Genomic DNA, 26,983 nt, shown 5'->3' on the forward strand with positions numbered 1-26,983 from the left:
CAGATAGCTCCATTAAAAAGAAAAAAGAAAAACAAATCCTAAATTGTATTTTCTGGTGCAATGCTGATGAAACCTCAACTAGGACCCAAGTTGGTGAGACTTCTTTGGCATTTATAGACAAAACCATAGGACAATATAATATTTTTGTATTATTGTGCATATTAATATGCTGTGAATATTAATGTAACATTTAATTAGGTCTGAGAATGATGCCTTTGCACTCAAAGTTTCTCTATTCTGTGTTCAGAAAAGTCTTTAATTTTCTGCCCTGTCTGGAAAAGTTTAAGTCTCTCTCATGGAGCTAGACATGGCTCTCCTGAGTGGGCTTTCTTGGACCTTCCTTATTGGAATCAATGCCATGTCCATCTTGCCTAACTAGTTTATCTACCCTTGTCAGCAGCTTGCTTCTTTGAAGGCTTTATTGCAATTCACATAAAAGTGTAACGTACTTGCACATGGGTGTGTGCATCCTATATACTCTACTGTCTTTTGTACCAGAAAGACGGGCAGCACACAAGAGGATGCCATTCTCCTCGGAAGTTAAAGTGTATCTACTCGCTCTCACAGGACAGACAACTCTGTCTGGGGAATGGTCTATTGTCCTCACAGGAGACAGAATAAGTGTGTATGAGAATGTGGTCTCTCAGGTTCTTGATCAGGCCTTGGCTACCATGCCTCCCCCTAACCCCCATCATTATGGACAATACCATCTCTGGAACTGTAAGCCAAAATAAACTCTTTTTTCCTTAAATTTCTTCTGCTCCTGATGCTTTAACACAGACACAGAGAAGTAACTAATACCCTTCCTATCAGCTCCCCTTATCCCTGCACCCCTGACACTACTGCCCAAGTATAACTTATATTGCAATAGAACTCTTCTGTGCTATATTTCCTTAGCAGTACCCTTACCTGGGTTAGCCTACTCTACCATCCTCATATATTTCAAAGCATTGACCATAAAGAGTTCTTCCTTATACAGGGGATCAAAGTGACATCTGAGAAGTCACCATGTCCTCAGAGCCATTCATTCTCTAAGGGCTTTCTTTCTGTTGTCAACAAATGTACATTCTGGGGGGCACAAGGCATATTAAGCACCTACTGGAGAAGAGACTAGTACAAAGCTGGGAGAAGCAAAACAAAGAAGGGGAATAAACAAACCCACAGAGCGTGGTTTAAACTAGTAGCTTCCACTAAGGGGGTTGTGCCTGTGAAAAATATTTAGCAATGGCTTAGTTTTTTTTATCATGATGGCTGGAGCATGGCATGCTATTGGTCAGTGGTAGTCAGAGGCCAGGGCTGCAGATGAACAGCCACCCTATCCGTAGCTACCCCTATCCTCAGCTACCATTTGTCAACGAAGACTTGCCAAGTTAAGACATTAGAAGTTGAGAAATTCTGACCTATGGTTGTAACAGAAAAGGAAGAATCCATGGCTCAGACCTGTACTTGCGGAACTTGAAAGGCTTTGTTAGGAACATTTCCTCATGTTCAGGGCCAGCCTGGACTATATTATGAGTTATGCCTGGGCTAGTATCAGATTACCCATAAACACTTTTTCTGTGAGAGATGAAGCAGAAGCCCCTGGAGTGCTATTTATCTCTTTGAAGATCAACTCATGGTTTCAGTATTAGTTTGGCTGTTATACCTAGTGCAGAATATTCAGTCTAAGCTAGCAGCCTTCTAAAATCCCGCTGAACACCCAGAAACATTTAACAGGGTCTGGCATGTGCCAAAACATGTACTTAGTGCTTATCTGAAAGCCCATTTCTTGATATTTCTTACTTTAAATTAATTTTAACGATGCAGGGACACTTTTATTTCGTTGTTCAGAGAGATTAGCGTTCTAGAATTTTCTTCAGGGATTCCTAGGTAGTATTTTTGATAGGTGGGGTCTTGAGCCAGCATAACTCTGGAGATGTCAGCGAACTGAGAGCCTTTAGCCCAGGGTTGGGTCTGAGCTGCAGTGGAAGAAGAAAGTACAGGGAAGAAGCTGTTCTTAAGTTTTTATTTATTTATTTTCATTTTATGTGTAGAAGTGTTTTGGCTTCCTGTCTGTATGTTCACACATGAGTGACTGATACTCAGAGGCTCCCCTGGAACTAGAATTACAGACAGTTATGAGAAGCCAGAAACCAGGTCCTCCACAGAAGTCGCAAGTGCCTTTAACTAAGGAGTCTTCTCTCCAGCCCCCAAACTGTTCTTAAAGCACTCACCAAAAGGAGAGGGATATGGTTTCCCTGAAGGAAGAGTCAGCTAGAAGGAGGCCTGTAGCTAGTGTTCAAGACCATGGGGAGGGGCTACAGGCAAGAGTACAAGGGAGAGGCTGCCAAAAGGGGGAAAGGACAGCAATCCTGGGTCCTTCACCACAGGGTTGATAGGCTGTGAGTTTTACATTGAGCACTGGCTTCTTCCTCAGTGACAGGGTTCAGGGAACCCCCATAGCTGAAGCTGCTAAGCAAAGTAGAGGGAGAGGTGTGACACTAGAGGGGCCAAGGAATTGGGAAGTAAGGGAGTTGTGGCAGCCTTCAAGGTTATTTGGTTATTTTCCTGCACCAGAGGGATGGGGTTGCCAGGCTTGCCTCTTGAAATTGGCATTGTGTTTGCCTGTGTATTTGTGAGTGAGGTTTCCAGGCAGAGAAGCATGCACCAGGCCTGGAGTCTTGATGCTTGTACAGTTAGTTATTTTGCGTAATATCATGGATGGATCTCAGTTGTCCCCGTGCAGGGACCTGACTCTGCTCCTCTGTCCTCAAGTCTTTGAATTGAAGTTGCCTTTTTCCAGAGTCTGAGACAAGTTGTTCTGAGATTTGGGAGTGGTGTCTGTGTTCTTCTCTGACCCTGTACCTCATGGGAGTCTGGGTACAGAGGATATTACAGCGAGGCAAAGGGCAACATCTCCCAGTAAAGCTAACTGACACCTCCAATCCACACTCCCATCCCTGGCTTCTTTTCAATAGTGAGCTACACTAGGGCCTCTTTCCTACTTTAATTTAGGTACTCAATATGGCTGGCGTAGAGGTTTGTAACAAATTGGAGTTTTCTGTCTATGTGGGTTGTGGTGGAAGGCTCTGGGAAAAGGAGATCAATTTCTCTTTCCTTGACGAACCCAGGTCTTTATTTTGAAATAGTTCCCACAAATTCTCTAGTTATGCCTTCTCAGCAGCACTCTTCCTAAATTGGGGCTCCAGTGAAGGAGAAACTCGGGCTGTGGGAGGAGGAAGTTCGGTCATGTTGAAATTCCTTAGAGATGAGGCTGGGGAGAGGACATTTTCCACAGGAGAGGACAGGGAGAGGAAGAAGATGGCTGCTGCAGGCTCCAGGCTCTTTGCATATTGTCTGGTAATTAAAGGGCTACTTCTGGGCACTTCTAGAACTCGGGAAAGCCACCAACATGCATCAGGTAGAATAAATCAAGTGAGCAGGAGAGGGATCCAGGACCAGAAGATGGCCGGGACTTTCCACGCACCTTGAAGCTCTGGCTCCAGTTGACGAGGCAGAGAGTACATCCATGATGGTTGGTTTTGTTAATTTAAAACAAACTAGGTCACCTGGGAAAGGAGTTTCCATGAAGGATTGTACAGATCCAGTTGGCCTTGTGGGCACACCTAGAGGGGATTATCTTGATTACATATTGAAGTGGGAATATAGAAATACAGAAATCCATGTTCCCACATAACCTTGCCACAGAAGCCAATGCCTGTTGTTTGTCCCTTCTCCATCACTCTAGATTGTCTTTTTGAGAAGAACAAATAAACATTTCCCCTCAAATCAGTCACATACCATGTCCAGGTGCAATGGCATGTCACTCTGAATTGGGACCACTTCAGCTCTTTGCTCCTGCTCTCGGCAGGCTCCGTGGCTTTCACATTCACATTAGCTCATTTTTCTTTCTCATGTGTCCCAGGCTCGTATTTTACAACACCAGACGGGGATACTAATTAAACTTCAGAGCTTGCTTCGGCAGTCGGCAGTGCTTAAACTGAGATTCCTAATGACAGGCCTGGCAGTGATCAATATATCTGTTACACTGGCAGTGATTTAGAGAACGCCATGGTTACTGCTTGGAATAAACGTGAACGAGCTCTGTAAATTTAATTTAGAGGAGTGATAACTTGATCAGCCAGAAATATATGGCAGAAGCATCTTTTTTTTTTTTAAATAAAACAAAGCCCAGGGCATGCTTCCAGCCAGATCTGTGATTTAGCCAAGAACATTTTATTTACAACGGGATGAATTACAAAGAGACATCTGCCCAGTGGGCCAGCTTCAGAAGTATCACTTTACTCACAGGAGTGTTCTTTTGGTTCTATGCGATGCTAGTTCAGATATAAAATTTCATATCAGATGTATATTTCTTCATCCATGATCAAAAGCGGAGTTATTTGCTAAGTTCTGCTCAGGCCAGCGCAGACTATGAAGTTTTCTGCAGCTGCAGGCAGAGGAGAGAACAGTCTTCTGTTTTGCCTCCTTGCAGGGTTCTGTGTGTTAATCTGCGGGGAGGAAGCATCTCAGACCTGTCCTTTGGTGCCCTTCAGGTCTGTAATCCACACTGTTCTCAAGAGCGCCTTTTGCGTGACATTTGCATATGTACTATTGCTAGCATGGATTGTTAACTGGCTGTATTATCTGCGCCGTCCTCGCCCCGAGCCCATGCAAAAGCTCACAGTTTCTACTTTGTACTTACAGTACTCTGAAAGAGAAAACGGGAACTCTTGTTTCTCTGTCTCTTCAATCTCTTCCCCTCCCTGTTCTTTCTCTCCCCAACCTTCTGACTCTACTTCCCTGGAGAACAGTGACCGACACATGTAAAACTCTAGTTATCTGGAGTCTGTTGTACTCTGAGTCTGCCTTTAGAACAGTTTTCTGGAGCTGCTGGCTCCTCCTCCTTTTGTTCTTTCCGACTTGAGCACTGACCTCTGGGGCCTGGGCCTCTAAGCTCCTCCCCTCAGTTCCTCGTGCTGGCGACTCCCCTGGTCTCTAAGGAGTCTTTCGCTCATCTCTGTCAGGTTCACTTCCCTTCAGCTGTCAATCACACCGCCTTCCCTGAGAAGGTCCCTCTGCACCCCATCATCCTCTGTGTTTTAGGGCCTTGGGTACAAATTACTTAGTGCTTTATTGCACATTAATTTGTATGCTTCTGTTCTTTCTCCTCTCTCAAGATGCAGGTTTTGTAAGACCAGGGCTGTGCCCATCCTCTAAGCTTAGCCCTGTGTGAATTGTGCTAAGTACATGGGAAGTGTTTCATAAGTATTAATAGACTTCCTGCCATTATTATTATTATTATTACTACTATTATTATTATTGTTATATTAATCTATCATTTTGAAATTACATATTATATTGAAATAATTTGGAAGACATCATGAGTATATGGTTATGTGAATATTTATCCACAATAACTTTTAGTAGCTGTGGCATGAAGTATTTTCCCTTTTATTTCCTCAAACATGCTTCTTCTGACTTTAGTTTGTACCTGATTTGACTATGTTAGGTTGGAGAGCAACCAGAACCTTTGTGATATAAAGGATTGTCCTTGAACCCTATTTTTAGCCCATGCTTTTCTACACTTAAAACTTGCAGTTTCCATCTTTCCTTTATTGATGCCAAAATAAGTTCATGTCTCAGTTCCCATCTGATCACTCATCACTAATCTTATAATTTTGAGTTTCTGGTTATGGAAGGAGTGGCCGTGCCTTCTCGTTTCTCTCCTTTGGCGATGGTCTAGCATGGATGACAGCTTACTGTTCCAGGTCCACTTACTGTACACCCAGATGCTGAGTGGGATGAGCAGATGCGCCAGGGAATGTACTATGTAATGTAATTTTTATACAAAGCCTCTTTTGAGAGGACACAGACCCTCTCCACACACAACATCACATTCTCCTCGTTCTGCTCTGGTAAGTGCAGCATGTGGAAATCATAACTGGCAAAAGTAGCTTTGTCATATATATTCCTCAAAATGAAGTCCTTCCTCCCATTTCTTCCATCCCTGCTTTACTCCAGCGCTTTAGCAAATATTGTCTTATGAAAAATAGAGTCAATGCCCTACTGCAATTTCCTGGTGTACATTCAGAGCAGGTTTGCCATTGGTGGGACTGGAAGGGAAGCCAGCACACTGTGGCTCCAAAGCTCTGACTGGGGCTGGCAAACCTTGAAGCTGCTAGTTCAGCATTCTCAGAATTTTTACTCAACTCTAGAGTGTAGATGTCCTTTTCGTTAGAAACTTTATGACATTCCTTCTGCACCTGCTCCTGTTGGATCATGGTTGAAAAGTGGAATCTCTACAAATCATCATGTACCATGACGGTTTCCCAACACACTGAGGGCTCTTGTTGATTGGTCTTGGGATCAGTACAGAACAGTAGAGCTGATTGTATTTAACATTTCCTTAGTGCACATATAAAGTCACAGGGAGTTGAGTAGAAGGAAATTCTTCCCCAATGGCAACAGGGGACTAGCACTTTAGCTTTTAATGTACATGGGGTAAACTTGCCAGATTAGAAGCTATAGATGCAGCCTAAGCCCTTTAGCCAGGTTATTGGCCTGGATCATTCTGTCCCCTGTCCAGTAATACTTTTCAGATAAGGGTCAGAATATATTTTGGAGATAAGTTGACTCTAACCACATTTTATCAAGCTGCATGTAAATTAATCCCAAATATGAAGTCAATATCCATTTAGATACTCAATGCAAAATGACAGAGGATATACTTGCAAGAGAAGGTTAACCATGGATCCAAATAAGACCTCCATTTTAGGGGTGTCTGCATCTCTCCAGCTTTCAGGACACCCATAGTCTCGGTAGACATCTACTTCTGCATATGTACAGAAGGATGGAGATTAATTCTAAGATAACCAATCGGTATAAAACACAAAGAATTGCTTTTAGGATAATTAAAACTATTTCGAATCTTTTATTTATCAATGTTTCTAATATAATTTTAGGTAAATGAAGGACATTCACAAAAGAATAATAGGCATACATACATAGTTTCCTTCTTCCATTCTAGTTTACATGCTGTTGCTTTTAGAGAGTGAAGTTTCGTGTTGTTTCACAGGGATGGAGTCCTACCTGACTCACAGAAAGAATACTGGGCCCAGCTTTCCTCAGCGCCAACCTCCACAGTCACCATGGGCTTAAGAAACCAAACATAAACTAACAAAGCAAACCTGAGAACTGGCAACATTGAGAACAGCTTCTTTGCCTCCTCAGGAGGAACGGCCACACCTTCACAGCCATCTCAGAAGCCAGCACCGTGTCCTGGAAGTCATCCGAGCCTGGGAAATGGGGCAAACTGTCTTAGCAGATTTCTCCTACAGTACATTTCCATCTAGAACAGAAACGTGTGAACGGGTGTTGGATGGGAACACACGTGTGCACATTTCTATCTTTCTTCTTCCAGTCTTTACTCAGCTTTGGACATCACTTCTCTGCCTTATTGACAGTGATTTTATAGACTATTCTAAATGAGAGGGAGAAAATGAAAACACTGTGGTGAAAGAAATTCCCTTGAAAGTTCCTGACATTATCATGGAGAGTGACTGTAGTTTTGAGGCACAGGACCTCCAGCCTAGAGAATACCTTTTTTTTTTGGGGGGGGGGTGTGAGGCTAATTTATAATCCAGTCTAATTGTATTTACTGTCTGTCTGAAACTGTGTGTATACTGTGAGCCACAGGTCATGCCCAGGTGAGGATTCAGAGAATTATAATTACATTTCCAGTTCTCTAGGTTTCCACTGGGTTCTGCTTCCCTGTGTTGGCAGCCTAGCTCCCTGGAGGTCTCTGTGATTCATAACTCAGCAGTGGTTCAGCACTGCCCTATAAGCCTCCATGTTCATGTGCATTGGTTGCAGGGTCCTTTTTTAATGCAACTTACAGCCGCAAGCCAAGCCAGTCTTTTGTGAGGTTTCTTTGATTTTGGACTTTATATTTGGGCTTAAAAGTGTTCCACAGCCAAGAGTCCATTGTGCTAATAATTGTCTTTTGAAGTAGGTAAAGCAGCTCCAGAAGAAAGACAGGCAGAAATTCCAGGGCATGGCCAATGTCACAAAGAAAGTCTAGGAGTGAGAAAGGGTGGGGGATTCATTCTAATTTTTATTTATGGTGTGTGTGTGTGTGTGTGTGTGTGTGTGTGTGTGTGTGTGTGTATGTGTGTGTGTGTGTGTTGGGGATCAGAGGACTTATTTTGGGAGTCAGTTCTTTTCTTCCACTATAGGTAGGATCCATAGATTGAGCTACATGGTTTATTTATGGTGTGTGTGTGTGTGTGTGTGTGTGTGTGTGTGTGTGTGTGTGTGTTGGGGATCAGAGGGCCAGAGGGCTTCTTTGGGGAGTCAGTTATTTTCTTCCACTATAGGTAGGATCCATAGGTTGAGTTTACATGGTCAGGTTTGCATGGCAAGTACTTTTACCTGTGGGATCATCTTGATGGCCTGAGATTCTTTTTCCTTGTTCTTTTGAGATGGAGTCTTATAGTTGCCCAGTCTGGCTTTGAAGTCATATGCAGCTGAGGCTGGCCTTAAATTCCTGATTTCTTGGCTATAAATGCTGGAATTATAGATGTGTGTCTCCATGCCTATATACATGTTGAGATCTATCAGCTAACTCTTAGAGATCATACTCACTAAAACACCATCTAAAAAAGATGCCCTTTGTTTTTAGACAAAAACTAGTGGGATGCTTTTCTTCATTTATTTCAGGATCAGATGGCTCACCAGGAAGAGCACTACAGAAACTATTATTGGTTGAATAAGTCAAACTCATCGTGGTTACATGTTTCTTTCCTTTTTGTATTTTTAAGTGCTTGAAATCACAGGAAAAGGAAAAAAAAGTGTTCAAATCAGACATTGTTTATAAGCATGAGATATAATAGGGCTATTCACATTCTCCTGTGAAGAGAAGGTTTCAGCAAGGAGAGGAGAAAAAAAAGAACAAATGGAGAAATCAAAGAGAACAGAACTTACTGTAGAAGTTAGTATGCCTTCCAACACTACCTTAACTCTGGTACAGTCAGAGCTAGTACCTGTTGGCTTTCTCTTCAGTGTGTTTTGCTGTCTAAGGCTTTTGTCTGTGCCTGGCTCACAGGGCACACTTGGTGCTCTCCGAAGCAGTCCTACCACTCAGCCTACTGGTTCTGCCTCTGCTGCCTTTGAACTCTGGCTTCTTTGGGGAGGGGTGCCTTCTCATCTGATGCAGAGCAATGGGGAGATTTCTTACAAAAGTCCTCTAAACTCTTATTCCCAGATTTTCAATGAAAAAAATTCATAAACTTCCCCATTTTTTGATCGGTTGGTATACAGCAGCGAGGAAATACACTCTTACATATTAAAAAGGCCCAGGCAAAAATCAGCCATGAAATGATTTTGATGTCCTGGATTAGCTTCTATGAGATCCAGAGAATATGCTATTTTGGGAATATAGAATGCCACTAATTTTGCATTCATTTGAAGTCTTTCATTTTTAGCTTTTTAAAAAGCACAGATATTTGTTTTATATGCAGAGCAAGTCTCATGCACGCACAAGCCTCAGTAAGCCACCAAATGTTCTCTGAAGCTTCATCTATTTATTTAGAACTTTTTTTGAGAATTATCTCAGTTAGGCAGCTCAAGGCTAGCTGGAACTTGCTAAGTAGCCCAGGTTGACCTTGAACTCATTATCCTCCTGCCCCATTCTCCAAAACGCTGGGATTATAGGTATGCACCAGTGTGTCTTATTCCTTTGGTACAGTGTCTTGGGTCTTGTTTGGTTTATATATTGTTATTGCTTACAGGACTTTCCATTAGCCTGTGTTTGGTGGGTGACATACTGGGTATAGGATGTTGAGATGGTAGTGGAGAAGATCAACAGAACAGGAACAGGCAGGTCTGGGTTACATCATGACCATCGAAACAGTGTCATGCCAAACTGTCAAAGGAAGAACTGAAACAGAGAATTACTTTCTTTTTCTTCACGATTTACCATTCAGAACAGACTGGTCATGTCTGTTATACACAGATGTGATTATTTTGGTTAAGCGTGTCTTTCCAAGAAGAGGTCAAGACTTCTGAACTCACTCAGCAATTAGTGTATTACTTACTACTGTACCTGCCTTTCTGTGTCCTGTCTGTCAGCCATATTGTAACTGCTTAGGAGAGACTGTGTCAGCAGATCTCTTGTGTGTCTTAACTGATGACATCATTCAGGATAATATGCAAGAGACAGGCTGGCCCTCAGTCTTTGTCTTTTGTGGCAGTAGTGAGGGAAGGAAAGAGTGAGAAGGACAGGGTGAGAACACTTTAATACTGGAGCTGTCCTTGATGGTTTTTCTTGGCAATTATTTGGGGGAAGAGAAGTGCTGAGATAATAAATACAGCTATCTCAGGAAATGCCAGAAGGCATACATTTTCATCTGACAGTATTTGTTAAGTGTAAAAGTAATGCCTATAAAGTAAATTATTTTTTAAACCCAAAGCAATTTCAAGCCATAATGGTAAACATTTGCTTTTTCAATGTGAAATTATGGGAAAGAATGCACTGTGGTCAAGTGTCTTGATGAAATACAATGACCTTTGGTCTCAAATGTGCTCTCATAAGTAAATGTTACAATTGTTCTCACAGTTTGTCCCGTTAAATACCTTTCCATTTAATATGTTTTATGAAAGAATGAACAGGGCTTGACAATTCAGGGTATTTATGGGACTGTTTGAGGTCTGCTTGCAATTAAAAAGAGTCTCAGGATTTCCTTTCATTCTGTTTCCTTGATGCAGGGGTGGGGGGCACTTGCCTCCCCCTGTCTTCTTTTCCAGCCCATTATAAACTGGTGCAAAGAGCAGCTTAGGATAAAGTTTTCTGTTATTCAAAAAATTGAGATCCTCCAATAAGTTAAGCATTTGGAGAACCTTGAAAGTGTCTGAGTAAAATCCCAACTAACTAGAATACACAGGTATAAGACAGATCATGAGACAAATAACATCTATACTACTTGAACCCCACTGTCCTTCTAAGAGGAGAAAGAAAGAATCATCACATTTAATTCCTCAAAATGTTGGAGCCTACAAAATTTTTAAAAAGAGGTTTTTAAGTATAAGAGGCCCGACATATTACAGTTATAAATGGCAACCATTCAAGAGAGAACTTTTGTGTGATTAAAAAAATAAATTGATTAAATTCTTTTTGGGTGCTCCAATAGGAAGAATTGCTCCCGTTTACTTACACAAAGCCTATTATTTTTACATAAAATCAAGAAGTTATTGTTTTGGAGCAAATTGCCCAAGAATCCCGATTACCCTAAGATGTGTTATTTACTAGACAATTGTGTTCTTTGAAGAAAAGCCGAAATCGGTGATCAGGTTGGTGGTAACTTCTAATGTGTCTGTCACAGGTCTCTGTGTCATGATAGTGTCCTGTGTTCAGGTTGGTTTAAAATATGGCAGTGTCTCCCCCATGATTCCAGAATAATGGCAGCTGCAAGTTGGCTTTATTGTGTTGTGCCATCCAGAGGATGCTATCTGCTAGGATTTTATCACAGCAGCGTAAAAACTTTAAAGCAAAAAATAAGAAAAAGCACACTAACTTATGCATTCACTAGAAAGTGTCCATATTTTTGTTATAAATATAAAAGAAACAGAGCAAAGGAGACATTCCCTCCGGCTCTAATTCCCCATGGAGGCGCATATACACATAGAATCCAATATGTTGTAGTTAAAGCAGAGGAGAAGTCTTATAGCAGTTGGTCACCATGGTATTACAGCTGATAGTTACAGATATTAAACAGGTCTAAGATTACATACATAGGTCATCAGCGTGTAGAAATCAATGGCAACAAAAGCAACAAGCCCAACATGCATTTCTTTCCCGGATTCTTGGGTGCTTGTCTCCACTTGTGCTGGTTACATTGCTGCAGGACAGGTCGCTCACTCTCCCTTCCCTGGCTGAGGTCAGACAGGAACCTTCAGAAAACTGGCCTAGACTGAGGTGTCATCGAGAAGACTGGGCAAATAGGCTCTTTACCCCTTTCCTTATTTCCATTTTATGGGACACCAAAATAAATATTATTTGGACACAAACTAGCTGCTACAACAGCCCATTAAAAGTCGACTAGATGCAAAAGAAAGAGAATGGCAGAAGCTGCATGGATGTATATCAGTTTTTCTTGAGGAAAAAAAAAATCCACATTCTAAGGGCTCTTAAAAATGTAGAAAACTTGCCCTGTTACCACGGGTTTTTAGAACACCTCTAAACACACACAAAATAAGACAGATAGTACCTACAAAGTTCAACTGTTGCTTAAACTCTAAAAGCATTTTTGTATTATTTTGTTTTGATACAGAAGGGGGAACTCAGCTATAAAGAAATATTAAAAAGTATATTTTGTGTGGCCATCAGTCTTAAGAGTATTGGGTTGCTTGCCTTCCCCAGCTTGTGCTGATAGTATAAGCGTGTGCTCAGGGGTATGTCGTGGGGTGCTCTTGTCCCTCCCCTTCCTCCCTTAGCTCCTCCCTCCCTATCCCATGGCTGAAAAGCCACCCCTCAAATGAGCCACTCCTTTTTGCTCTCGTCAATGGTCTCTGTGAAGTTGGGGTCATTGTTCACGATGGCAGCATCTGCACTCTCGGCTGACTCAGCCCCCTTGGCCTCGTTGGTGTGGTAGGTGCCCTTGTGACGGAACATGTACCGGATGAGGAAGACCAGGGTGCAGAGGATGGTGAAAATTACCACAGCGATGACCCCTAGGGAGACCAGAGAAGTACCAGAGGTTAGACAAGCCTTGCCCACATCCCAGATCTCACCGCTGCATCCATCCCAGCTCCCTTGGTTGAGACTCTTTCCAGCAACAGTCATGTGAACAGCAGAAGTAACATATGGCTTCTGCTTCCAGACACAAAGGGGTTAACAGGAATCAGAAAGCGATTTGTCCTCTTGTCAAAAGTAACTAAAACAAAATGAACCAAGCTTCTGCTTTCAGGCAGTGGACAGCAGGTCAATCAGATACATGATGCCTGAGGAAAGAGTCTGGAGTGATGAATTTCCATACTTCGCTCTGTTTTCTTGCTGTTCCTACTGCTGTGCAGGGAGAACCAGGAGAACCCAGTGGGCTTCTTGAACTGGGAGTGGGCCTTCAGGACCAGTGCATGTGATCTGCACAGACGGATCTGCTAATTTGTGAAGTTGATGAATCTCCAGCTAAATACTGATGCGTGCATATCAGCGTGTCCATGACCTTCCGCAGAACTAGGAGCCATTTCCAGAGCTCACACCGGGCTGGAAGATGCTCAAGTTCTACTGTAGAAAATCCCCAGGCATTTAGTACAGACAGAAAAGGGTCCTCATAAAGGTATGTTTGGTCTGTCAAGATTGGCCATGAAAAAGCTTAACTAACATGACTAAAAGATATCAAGTTGTGAGTACTGTAATGGAACCTCAGCGCTCAGTAGAAGAAAATTAAACCCCCATACTCAGTCATGTTAGTAACTAGTCATTTTAGTCTAATGGCAAATATAAAAATAGTCAAACAGGCAAAGGAAACAACAGCAACAGCAGTAACAACAACAACAAACAACAAAACAAACAGTGAGGAATATTTCATTCCAGCAGGAGAAAAATCAATTAGTGAAGAACTAGCAGAGATAACGGACAAGCACTGAAGGACTGTGCAAACCAACGCAGTCTGACTAACGGAGGCAAAGGGTCTATCATCAGAAGGAATAAGGAGCCTTTCACAATGACAGAATATCCAAGAAAAAGTAAGGATTACAAACGTGGACCCATCTGATAGAAGTACAAAGCAGTGAGGTGAGAACTGTCAGAATCAGGAAGAATCAGACCCATCCATAACCACAGCTAGACGCTGCAGCCCTCTTCTGCTTTGCAATAGAAAGAACTCCTAAACAGAAAATCAATAAGAATGTACAAGACCCTTACAACAGAGTCAGGCTTGTTAACAAGCTGTAGGTTGTAAAAAAAAATATTTATGATGTCTGTCTGACAAAGGACTTGTATACGGAATACAAATTCTTTTTAATCAATAGTAAGAAGCCAAACAACCAATTAAGGAGGTGGAGAAAGATTCCAAGATAGCTCATGAAATATATACACGTGACTCAGCATCACTAGTGATGAGATTATCACCCATCACAAAGCACAGTGACATTGTGACTCATCTACCAGAGTGGCTAAATAAGAAGTCTGACAGCAGCGAGAATTGGTGAGATTGTGGGGCAACTGGTCTTTTATGTATTGACCATAGGACTGTGAGGTGGTTGGATCATTTTAGAAAGCCGCATGTCAATGTCTTACAAAGCTAAAGATCTACTTTAATATCTTAGTGATCTAATTTCTAGGAATTATCAACAAAAATGAATACTTATGTCCATCTAAGATGGATGCAATATTTATCATAATAGTTTTACTCATAATGACCCAAATTGGAGACAATATCTAGCAATAGGTAAGTATATAAAACAAAAGACAGCATATTCATTCAATGAAATACAACTTGGCAAGAGAAAGAAATACTATTGATAATCAAAACAGTGTAGATAGCTCTAAAAAAAAAAATCCCATTGTGCTGTCTGGATGAAAGCAAGACGAATTTTATACCAGTTATTGAAATCCTGGAGGAGGAAAAGGATTAGATGGGGCTTTAAAAAAGTGATTATAAAAGCAGCTGAGAAGTCTTTTTAGGATGATGTGTTCTATATGTTGTGGTGGTAGATATGGGTGTATGAACTTGTCAATAGTCACTGACCTGTGTCATTCATAGGTTCATATGATACTTAGAGTTTGTCTTTTTTAAAAAAACAAGTCAAAACTAATAAGGATAGATACCTTGATGAGACTATAAATGAACTTGGAATAATGCTATTTAGCTACCCCTTTAAATATATTTTATTTATGTGTATGTGTGTAGAGCTGTGCATGAGTTTGTGCATGTGGATGGGTGTCTGTGGAGGAGTCCCTGGAGCTGAAGTTACAGGCAGTTGTAGGCAGGCTGATGTGGGTTTTGGGTACTTAGCTTGGGTCCATCTGGAAGAGCAGTATCTACTCTTAACTGCTTAGCCATCTCTCCAGCCCTATTGTCTTTAAAATTGCTTGTTTCAGGTGAGTAGCTGCTAGAAAGTCTGTTCTATGTACTACATACCTCCAATGATAGCTGAGTTTCTGTTGACTCCATTTCTTATGGCTTGTCCTTGTCCTGGGTTATATGGGAAATCAGCACTGGCTGTGGAGAAAAAACAGAAAGAGGGAAGTGGAAGAGGCAACTGCACGAAGGAATTCCATACTTATTTCTTCATGCAACTTTATGATACCTTTCATTTCTACAAATGAAATTGCTACCATGTCCGATGGACCCAACCTTGCTCTTGTCTCTCACAAAAATTCAACAAACCCCATCCCCGTTTTTTGTTATTTCTTTTTGTACAAGTTTCAATGCTATATGGTTCATTTGAGGTCAATATTAGAGAACTTTAGAATGTTCTGAGGCAGGCGGTCCTTGATCTGCTGACAAGTCTATATTTTCTCCAGTGTCTGCTTTCAAGACAGTGAGTCATAGATACTCAAGCCCTGGATGTAACTTGGGAGCATATGACCTTCATAATCTTCCTGTGTGCTTTAACCAGTCTCTAAAATTGCTCACAATACCCCATGAACTTTAATGACATTTCCAAAGCTACTTTACTGTTACGTTTTCAAGTCTATGTGCATTTAGGATAGTCCTTTTTGCCGTTTTTGTTGGATTTGTTTTTTTTTTTTTTTTTTGTTGTTGTTGTTTTGTTTTGTTTTTTGTTTTTTTGAGACAGGGTTTTTCTGTGTAATACCCCTTGCTGTCCTGGACTCAAATTGTGGACCAGACTGGCCTGAAATTTACAGAGATCTGCCCGCCTCTATCTCCTGAGGGCTGAGATTAAAGGCATGCACCCCTAGGCCTAGTACCGAACTTCTAAAAAGGGTTGGGTTTTGTTTTGTTTTGTTTGTTTTTGATTTGCAGTTCTTTAATTCCAACCTGCAGGACCCAAGGACACAGAAGCAGAGGCCTTGTTTTCTCATGTTCTGTTGAAATCTGTCTTCCTCCCATTCATAACCCATACATTATGAACAGTTGGGGGTTTATATGCTGATGGGAATTTTACAGCACACACTATTTGTTTAAAAGTAATTGCTTCTTTCATATTTAGCATAGCTTTGGTAAACCACTAGATTCTTCAGGAATATGTAGAGGCCTTAAAGTTCAGAAACATGGAGAGGAATGTTAACTGCTCAAATTTCTATGTGTTTCCTCTTCAAAAAAAAATTAGAACAAAATTTAGATGTTTCTCAAAGATGAATTGTAGTGCTCCAAAGACAAATAGATTCTGAAACCTTTCTCAGGTCAGTGGAGCATCTGTAAGTAATTCATACGAGCAGATTTAGCTTCTTTTTGGCAGGACTGGGTATAAAACCTATGGCCTTGTACCAGCCAGGCACGATTCTACCATTGATCTACATCCCAGACCCTTCCAGCCCACAGATGGATTTGCAAGGGTTGGGCTTCCACTTGATTTCAAGCAGATCTATGTCCCTATGGAGCTAACTTCTCCTCCAGTAGATGGAGCAGAGAACCAGAACAACGCCGGCTGGATGGCGCCAAGTCACTGTCAGAAATATTTTCAAGGTCTGTACTTGGTATAATTAAACAGAGAGGCCAGTGTTATGATTCAGGTAGAACCTTGCTAGGGACTCAGTTTATAAGGCTAATTTATCCCTGGGTATAGACAACTAAGATCCTCAGGGACAATGACAAATATAGTTAGAGACCCTTCTCTTTCCATCTCCTTAAAAATGTGTGGGAAAAAAGGTTGGATTTCACATTTTCAATCAGCATGTGCGATTTAGTTCTTTCTCTCCTAGACTCATTTAAACATTTTTAAACATTGTTTTGTGTCTGCGTGTACATATATGGATACAAGCATTCCCAGATGCACTGGTGGAGTGAGAGGGCAACCTGCAAGAGTTGGTTTCTTCCTTCTACCATGTAGGTACTAATGATTTAAACTTAGGTAGTCAACCTTGGCAGCAAATGGCTTTACTTCCTGAGACATATCACCGGTCCCAGACTTGACAACTTTACCTAGGATGAGAGAAAATTTTCTCTCTTGGATTTGTACATTACTGGTCTTTTTAATCATCAGCGTCATTCAAACCTGTTGATGCCTTATCGCCATGATCTCTGAGAAATATATGAATGAAAAAACTTATTTCCAAATCCTTGGGATTTTCCACCCTCTCCCAAGTCTTTAATTGTGCATGTAAAAGGTACCTTTGATATAATTTGCTTATGTTAACTGGCTTAATCCTAAGTCTAGATGTCTTTGAAAATAAGACAATTTTCTTCTTCTTCTAATGGACCCACCTGATCTCCCCTCACCCCCATCTCACGTCAATATTTTTCTGGGATAGATAACATTGATTTAAGATTTCAAACCAAGAAGGCGAAGGCCAATCATATATATAGGCGAATCACTCTGTGGTGGTTTGAATGAAAAGCTTACCCCCATAAACTCAGGTATTTGATCACTTAAACTCCTGTTAGTGGCCCTATTCGGAGAGGTAATATAACTTTTAGGACATGAGGATTTGCTGGAGGAAGTACATGGCTGTGTGTGGGCTTTAGGAGTTTATAGCCTCACTTCCCATTCACTCTCTCTACTTCCTGCATGCAGTTGAAGATGTGCTCTCTCAGCTTCCTGTTTTGTCAGCATGCATGTTTCTCCCTGTGCAGCTGAAAGACAAAATCATCTTTCTTTTGTGGGGAGCGGAGGAAGCTTCCACAAAAAGTAAATGAAGCCCTGACTGAGTATGTATAGTTGACAAGGTCATGACTGTCATACCTCATGTGAAGGACGGATGCCTCAGATCTATGGGAAATTGATAAAGCCTCCTGGGTCAGGCTCAGAGAACGAAAAAGCCTTTCTCTGGTCCAGGTAGAGATGGTGGCAATGTAAAAATAAAAACTAGCAACCACAGGTTTCCTCCCCTGAATGTTTACAGCCTGAGACTGCTAGCCTACAGACACCCTCTACCTAGACTACCTAATTCCTCCTCACGTGCTGTATGTAATACATGTGTTGAGGTTGTTCCCAGTTGCAGTATAATTGGTGCCCCTCCATTACAGTAGCAGATCCAGGACCCATCTGACCCCAGTATTTCTTCCTTTCGTTCTGTTTGTTCTTCTTTCATCCCTCATGACCACAGTCAAGTTTGTAGAACTAAGCTTTGCAGAATGTGGCACTCTTCCACAACTCATGACATTTTTATCATGGTAATAAAAATAACAGATATTTTAATTAATATTAATGCTTGATATTAATCTAATCACAAAATTATTTTATATAAATAAATCCAGCTTACATAAAAACACAGTAGAAAAATAATCATTAGGTTTTTTTTTTCTTCTTTAAATCAGGGTCTTCTTTTTCAGAGAATTATTACTCTGTTGGTATGGCACATTCATTCACTTACTAAATCTTTATAGGACATCTTCACTATGTCAGATTCCACTCAGAGTATACACAGTGAACAATAAAATAGGCAAGACTTATTAATGAGATTTCCCTGTCCCTGGTGGTCTAATTACATGCACCATTGAAGTCTTTGTTTATAGAGTGAAGATGCTAATTGAAAGTGTGGATGTGGTTTGAATTATGATCTCTATTTCTGGTGACTTGATGGAGGTTGCTTTGTGGCTTTCATACTGTGTGTCATGAAGCTTGTATGACCACAAAGCTCAGTAATATTTGGTTCATCCCTTGACACAGCCTCTTTTCAAGGATGAAGTTTAGACCATTGCTGCTCATCTTTTATACTTTCAGGTCGTTTGATGGTATAATTATCCTCTTCCCCATATGCTATTTGGTCCATCCCTGGCCTGACTGGAATTAGAACCCAAGTCAATTCCAAAAGAAATAATCTTCCCACATTTAAGTTCCATAAAGGCCATTTTTTAGATAGTTGAGTATAGGTTAGACCTATGACAGGAAAGGCCCTCTTAGGTGATGAAAAAAATTATGTTGGACATATTGAATTTACTGTACCTATAGAACTCTCATATCGGTCTTCCTTCTAGACATCCAGAGACTTTGCGCAGATCATGTTTCTTGTCTTCTGACAAACATAAAACTCCTGACTTTCTCAAACAATATGATGTTTTGCAACACATTAAACATCACTCTAAAAATGTGAGGACAGCATGTGGGACTTCATATTGTGCCAACATATGATTTAGTTCTTTTCCTCTTTGATTTAAGATTTTTTAAAATGAATTTTTATATGACAAAAATTGCAAGGTATATTTGTTATCATCCTGCTGTGACAATATTTGTGACACTACCTGCATAGCTGTAATAAAATGTAATAAAATAAAAATATTTCAGGAATTTGTAATTTGTAACAAGGTATAATTTGTAATGTGGCAGATGAACCAGGGCAAAATTTCTTTCTGCTTCAAAGTCTGTGGTGTTGTGTCCTTGGCCTCAAAATTACTAAAAATCACAGGTGCTTAGACATATTGGTAGGCTCTTCTCATGAGAAGACTAAGGATAGAACTCAGATCCTCATGTAAGCCAGGCAAGTGCTCTATCAACATCGTATATCCCAACCCCTCTCTAGTTCCTTTGACGTTACAGTTATAAATGGCGCCAGAAGTTTTGGTAGTGAGAGAAGAGACACGAGATAACTCAGAAGAATGAGTAGAGCAGAAAACACCACTGGTGCGAATCTGAACTTCTTGGTCTTGTGGAGACCCCAGGAGCATAGACTGTCTCTCTGGCTTCTTCCTTTATAAGGTTACTTTTTCAGCTAAGTATTCTGAATGCAACAGATTAATAATGCTTCAGGCCAACTTATGAGAAAAGTACTCCTTGGTTGGTCTGGACACCTTGTTTACCTTTCTTCTTTTTCATCAAATTTTACCTCTTTCTTGAAGGAAGGTACCCATTTCCAATTAAGTGGCCAGAGCCCCTTTCAATGACTATAGTATTATTAATTCGTATCATTTCTTTTTCTATCTTTTATCCATGGGTTCTCATGTATGTGCATCTGTGTGCACATGTATGTGGAGGTCAGAGGACAATTTTGAATGTCATTCTTAAGGCACTCTACACCTTTAAACAATACACCCTTTAAAACTGTCTTTCATGGACCTGATTGGTTGGCCAGTAGCCAGGATGTACTTGTCTCTGCCTCTTCAGTGTTGGAATCAAAATCACAAGCCATTTAAAAAAATGTGGGTTTTAGGAACTAAACTCTGGTCCTCACGCTTATTAGTCCTGTATTTTATCCACTGAGCCTTCTCCCCAACCTCTTATCCCTTCTTATGTGGTAATTATCTTTTAAATGAAAGGACAAACCTAGTTTAAAGTTCCATTCTGATGAGTGATAATGTTGTATAACAAGGGATGAATGCATATTCATTCATGAGCATAATTAAAATCAGTCTGTGAAGGTTGTACAATCTGTGGATCTTCTTTGTGCTGGATAGTTTTATGTCAACTTGATGTGAGCTAAAGTCATCAGAGAGGAGGGAGCCTCCATTAAGAAAATGCCTCTATAAGACTGGGCTGTGAGCAAGCCTGTAGAGCAGTTTCTTAGTGATTGCTGGAGGCAGGTTTAACTGGGGGCTCATGGTCCTGGGTTCTATGAGAAAGCAGGAGCAGCCAACACAAGCAAGCCAGTAAGCGGCACCATGGCCTCTGCATCAGCTCCTGCCTCCGGGTTCCTGCCCTGCTTGAGCTAATGCCCTCACTGCTTTTGATGATGAACTGTTATATGGAACTGTGAGTGAAACAAAACCCTTTTCTTCCCAAGTTGCCTTTGGTCATGGTGTTTTATGACCAAATACAACCATCACAGCAATAGAAACCATAACTAAGACACTCTTCAATGACACTTTCATGCAGGTATATTTAAAAACTTAGCTGCTCGTTCTCAATTAAAGCGTTAAAGCAAGGCAACAGCTTTAGTCTTCTTTTCACACAGACAAGGGAAATGAATATATTAAATAAAGAAAGCACATAAAAGATGCCATATTCACTAGACCTTGGTTCTTAGAAACCAATTAGTGGAAAACCTTTAGGCCATTAGAAACCCTTACAGAATCAAGGACATTCATAGTTCTTCCCCCCCCCCCTCTCCCTCTTTTCTTTCATGAGAACCCCGATTTTTATGGTTTTATTTTTAATTTAAGCCTGGCTATTCTAATGCATACGAATGCTTACTCCCTTGTGACAAAGCTATTTTATTCCAGCAACCACAGCAATTGCTGCTTTGATAGATGTATTTCATTGTTACTGTCTTTTCCCCTGGGTACCAACATCTTGGAATGAGTATAGAGAAATGCAGTGGCCAAGACACAAGCTTTGGATGTGGACAATAAAGCTCATTCACGACATGTGCTCCAGTCTACTGCTGGTACCTCTGTCCCCCTGCCTTCCAACTCCCTGGGAGAGCCAAATGATTTTAGAGGTGATGAAATATCAAGGAGTCTATATCTTGAGAAACATTGTGAACGAATGAATCTCAGAGGCAGACTTTCATCCTATAAATACATTCTATACTAAATACTTTTCTCCTGGATCCCCAAATGATAGTAATACAAAGTGACTTCTGAAAACATTCATCTGTTGGAGGTTATTACTATTTGGGGAGGTTCTGGAAACCTTAGAAGGTGGGACTCTACCTGGAAGAAGTTGGCCATTGCTACTGAATCTTTGGAGATATGTTGACAGTTCCTGGGCCCTTTCTATTCCTCTCCTAGCTCCCTGGCCATCATGCTGTGAGATGCTATGCTGTGCCTTAAGGCGTCCCACTGTGTTGGAATAACCATCTGAAATGATGAGCAAAAGAGCTCTTTCCTTCCTTGAGTTGTTTATGTCAGGTGTCTTGTCCCAGAGCACAAAATCACTACCACACGATGACAACCAGCAGGCGGGGAGCCATTTCTGCTCTGATTTATGTCTCACAGAAGTATGTGTATTTCTGTGTATCTCTCCTGCATAGATTCCTTTTGTCTGGTCATCTCCATTATTATACTCATAAACTAATGCCCTCTTTTGTTCCATGAACACTAGGCATGAAAGTGGCACAAAGAAAATGGTCAGGGCTGCACTCATTCAAGGCAAATATTGAAACTGGAAACTGACTTTAGAATGCACTCAGAAGAACGGAATATTGAAAGGATATTTGAATTCTTTTCTCCAGCTTCTTATCAGTCTAGAGAAGTGGGTTGAGAGAATACAGAATAAGACAAAGATAATTTCAGTGATTATGGTTCTTACTGTTTCAAATAGGAAGACTTGTAGACTTTAGGCTCAAAAACCAGTTGCAAAAAAAAAAAAAACAAAAAAAAAAAAAAACCCACATTTAACTGCATATAAAAGTAAACTAAGATTACTTAACATAAAACTTCTCCAAATGAAAGGCACTAAAAGCTTCAGGTTGTCATATGTCAGAAACAAAAAGAAAGAAAAAAAAAAAATAAAGATTGGATTTGACATCACATAGAGAAAATGTCTCCATGGAAACCACTGGATCTTCAGCATTGAAAGTGATGATCTGAGGCACTTCAACAAAACTGCTGCTATTAATTATAATTTAATTTAAATTGCAGTGTTATTTTGAGGCAGTGCCAAAGATAGAACGTGTGTGTGTGTGTGTGTGTGCCTGTGTGTCTTCTTGTTTTTCTCAGCCTCTTTGTTTCTTATCTGTTCTCTTTTTGAGTCTGAGTTCTATAAAAGAGAGTGATTTTTCCCAATTAATTTGTTTCAGCTATGCACTATTGACTGCATTTTAAAAATAGATAGAAAACAAATGGCTACTGATAAAGATGCTGAAGACATAAGCAGCTCTGCTTTCTTTGGAGGAGGATACTGCTGTTCTCACTTGACACTTAGGCTCAGCAGGCTTTGCAGACAGACAATGCAAAGAGGGGATTTTGAGTATCATCTTTGTCTTTATTTTCACTTTCATTTTCTAATGAAAGCCAGCTAGCCAGAATTGTCCACTTAATATGGGTAGATATTTTTGAAGTTTTGTCTTCTGACTTAAAACTTAGGCTCTACTAGTGTAGTCAAACTTGGCCCCTGAAGGCAGAAATAAAGGCCACTTGCTTGATTGCTTAAGATCCCATGAGGAATAGAGGTTAATTAGGTATAAACAGAATAAACGAACTTGTAGCCTGCTATATGTCCTAATTATTTTTTTTAAATCCCCATCTCGCTATCAGTGGTCTGAATGAGCAATAAACTTCATTGTATTTATTATATTTCTTCCTTCCATGTATAACTGATTATAAATCAACCCTCATAGTTACTGTTTAATGCTGTGGTGGACACTTGTAGATTACACATTGCTACTTTTATGCTTGGATTTTAGAGATTCATTAGTCTCTAAACCTTGATCTGTGTCAGAGCAGGCGAACACCCAGAGTGGGTGGCGATAAGAGCAGAGCTGTGTGGCCATAGGCGCTCAAATCACCTTTAGTCTCCTCATTTAGGGTACCTTCAGGAAATCTTATTGTGGAAATAAGGAGAGAGAGAGAGAGAGAGAGAGAGAGAGAGAGAGAGAGAGAGAGAGAGAGAGAGAGAGAGAGAGAGAGAGAGAGCGCAAGTTTAATATACATAAAAGAAGAAGCCAGTTGAACATTTACTAGTGCTACCACATGGACCAGAGCATGCTGTAGGAAAAGCTTAAAACTTTCAAGTAAGAGAGGAGGAGGTTAGTGCTATGTATGTGGTCCTTAACGGGTCACGATGCTCAGGCTGGAGCTGGTCCCTTTCTCATTCTTAGCAGACCAATTATTTGTTCCAGGACACAAGAGCCTAGAAGCCTTAGAAGATGCCTTCTTGCCTCAAATCCACGCTCATTACTCTCCAACATGGCTTGGATGTCGAGGTTAGAGAGCCTCAGAGCCAGGGGCTGCAGAGCTATGTGGTTTTAATAAAACTCCTGAAAAGAAGCTGTGTCTACTGAGACTGACTGTTTGGTTTGAATATCAGTACTGTGGAAAGACTGGAATGTTGCAGGTCCAGAGGCTAATAACCATATCATGGGCTAGTTGTAGCCCCACAGAATAGCCATTCCTTGCTCCACTCTGTGTTGGAACTATTATAGCTTCTGATGAACAGAGATTTACAAATAGCTTTTGAAATTTACTTACTTAGCAGACCACTAGCTTCAACCAATCCCCCAAACTAAGAATTTCATCAGATGGGCTGGTAAGATGGCTAAGTGCTTAAGAACAGCGGTTACTTTTTCAAAGAGCCTGAGTTCAATTTCCAGCAACGACATGGTGATTCAAGACCAATAAAAGGATATGGTGCCCTCTTTTGGCATCTAGGCATACTTGCAGAAAGAGCACTCTTACATAAAACAAAACCAAAAACAAACCATGGAACATAGAATTTGGGGTAACCTATCTGTTTTCCTGGGCCATTGTTACTTGAAATGGCTTCCCTGTGTGGTGAGAGCTGTGGTCTCTGCACTGATAGTGGGGCTTTCCTTAGTGTTGTGTTACCTTCCTCTTTGCTGAGGTTGGTCATAACTTCTTTTCCTTCCTGCCATAGGAAGTGATGAAACAAAGAAACCTAAATCTGGGGAAAGGTGCAAATCTGGGAAGTCCCTTTTCAGCTCCCATCTGAGGGAGAATTCCCTTTGTGCTGGATGGCTTGTGGGATTGAGGTCCATGGTAACAGGTATCTCTGTAAAGTGTTTTCACATCCTATGGAAATCAGGCCCTGGAGGTCAGTGTGACTGGGTGTAACAAGGGGTTCTTAGGTCTTGGGACATTACTGTGCTTTTTCAGCCCCTGATATGCCCTAGGGGAGAGCAATTGATTTCAGAGTGCTTTGATTTGTAGCTTTCTGACAGGAAGGTGCATGTGGATCACTGAGGATGACATTAAGATTCAGAGGCTGATAGGACACTCCTGGCCAGGCCTGGGGGAGCATTTGTAACAGGACCCTAGAGTCCTTACATACATAGTTCCCTCTGAGTTGCCCAACTTTAATTGAGATCCCAGTGGTGGTGGTCCCGACCTCCAGCTATTCCTGTGTATTAATTTAATACTGAAATAATTCATTCTGAGAACTTTCCCCTCAAGCCTTTCATTAGTGTCTTTAACGACCTGTGCACTAGGAAGCCCCCGTGGGACCGCCTCCCACCATTCCGTCTTTTTAGCTTCATTTTTGATTATTGTTGTGAAAGGGACACTGCTTTAAGATTTCATTGCAAGTTTCAGCATTTTGAATGCATGGGACAAAGTCTATCCTAATTCATATTAAAAGCGGCATAAGAAAGCACAGGCAAAAATGTAAGTGTTTACCATCGCCGTGTTCTTAGACAGCATGTTATTCAGGTTTTCATGGCTGTGACAGCTGCATACCCAACACAAACAAGGTCAAAACAGAGTCAATAATGACTCTCCCCACTTTAGTGATGTCTAGGTGCATGGCAGTCCCTTAGGAGTCAGAGAAGGCAAGGGGGCTCCTCAGACTTCTGTTCTGTACAAAGTTCTAATAACATTCAGGGCCACAGCTGGAGTACAGAGATGAGTCTTTTGGAAGTGGCTAGGCATTATGGATTGTCTTTTGTCACTGTTGTATGTCTTCTGAAAGAGTTGAGTAGATAGCAGAATGCATCTTGAAAGTTACTCTTCTGCTCTAACCTTGAAATCTCAACTTGCAGAAGATACTGCCTACAGTTTGAGGTATTAAATAACAGCCTTCCCTGTGAATAAACCCTGCCTGTGTTTGTGTTATGATTAATATCTCATGGCCTTTTTTATCCATAATTTTCCAGGGATAGGAGGATTGCTGAGAACACTGTGGCACAGCCACTGAAGGCTGCTGCCTGACTTGGATCTACTACAGATGGGCTGGGGAGATGGGCAAATCTAAAGTGCCTTTGAAAATTAAGTGTGCACACATATTAGGTCCTTTACGGTAAATGCTGCTGGGTCCTGGGTTTTGAATTACTTTTCAGCTGCATCAGTGCAAGTGAAACCTTATCCGGTTCACTTTGTATTTTTTGAGATTCAAGCCAATGTCTTTTCTTCTCAAAAGCTGACATAAAAATAAACTGAACACAAATGCCCCATGTTAAATATAGTTCTGTTTATTTTTAAAAACATATTTCTTTTTTTTTTTCCTAACAAACTGTCTATCTCAAAAGAAAGATGATTGTTTTTGTTTGTTGATAGGCAGAATGATTAGTGGTCATCAAAGAAGACTCTGAGAAACAAATTAGCCTGGGTTGCTGAAGTGTCAGCCTGATGTTTTCTACAGATTCCTGCCTGGTTCCGGCTCACCTCATTATAAAGCTAACACGATAAGCACTTAGAAGCCTTGTGTTCTGCCAGGGCTCTTCCTTATGTCAACAAAGTGTGAAGGACATTTAATTAGCTGCAGCAGCCTTGAGGATGACTTAGCTATTAAAAAAGACAGGAGAGAGGAGAAAGTGGAAAAAAAGACAAGTGTACTTAATCTACAACTATGCGAATTGTCTCCTATTTCAGACATCTCTATTCTATTTAAAGAATGACAAAATATGGCGAGAAAGTTCAGACTAAAAGAGTGCGGTAATCCTTTTTGTACTTGTAAACATTTGCAAAAGGTGGTGAGCTTTCGCAGAGTAAAGGCCACTGGAGGGGAAAAGTTATCAACACCCTACAAAACTGCAGTGCTGAAATACAGCATGAGGACTGTGAGGGTCACCAACCACTTTCTGACTGGGATTTAGGCCTAGAAGGAGTTTTTTCTTCTTTCCATATTATGTTAATCCATTCTTTTAGAATTCATGCATATCAGAGCAGCAAATTCTCTTAACTGCAGACCATCTCTCCAGCCCCTTTGTTTTTATATTTAAAATATGTCTACTATGCCGGTGAGGTGACTCACTGGTGAAAAGCTCTTTCCCTTACAAGCCTGACAACCTGAATTTGAAGCTCCAGAATACAAATGGCAGAAGGAGAGA

General features: G+C 40.9%; 1 protein-coding gene across 1 annotated transcript in view; it reads right to left on the reverse strand.

Annotated features, from left to right (window-relative positions):
- Nucleotides 1-12,508: 12,508 nt before the first annotated feature.
- The window catches only part of CNTNAP2 (contactin associated protein 2), a gene marked incomplete at its 3' end in the record, with an annotated part of 2,047,702 nt that continues 2,033,227 nt past the window's right edge, over nt 12,509-26,983 (reverse strand). Inside the window, exons 23-24 of the mRNA XM_080931878.1 lie at nt 15,120-15,200; nt 12,509-12,708 (exon numbers count right to left, since the gene is read on the reverse strand). Of these exons, the coding sequence (XP_080788004.1) occupies nt 12,509-12,708; nt 15,120-15,200 (281 nt within the window). The remainder of the gene's footprint in view (nt 12,709-15,119; nt 15,201-26,983) is intronic.

This window comes from Micromys minutus (assembly GCF_963924665.1).
Source record: "Micromys minutus genome assembly, chromosome: 18".
In the NCBI taxonomy this organism is placed as follows: domain Eukaryota; kingdom Metazoa; phylum Chordata; class Mammalia; order Rodentia; family Muridae; genus Micromys; species Micromys minutus.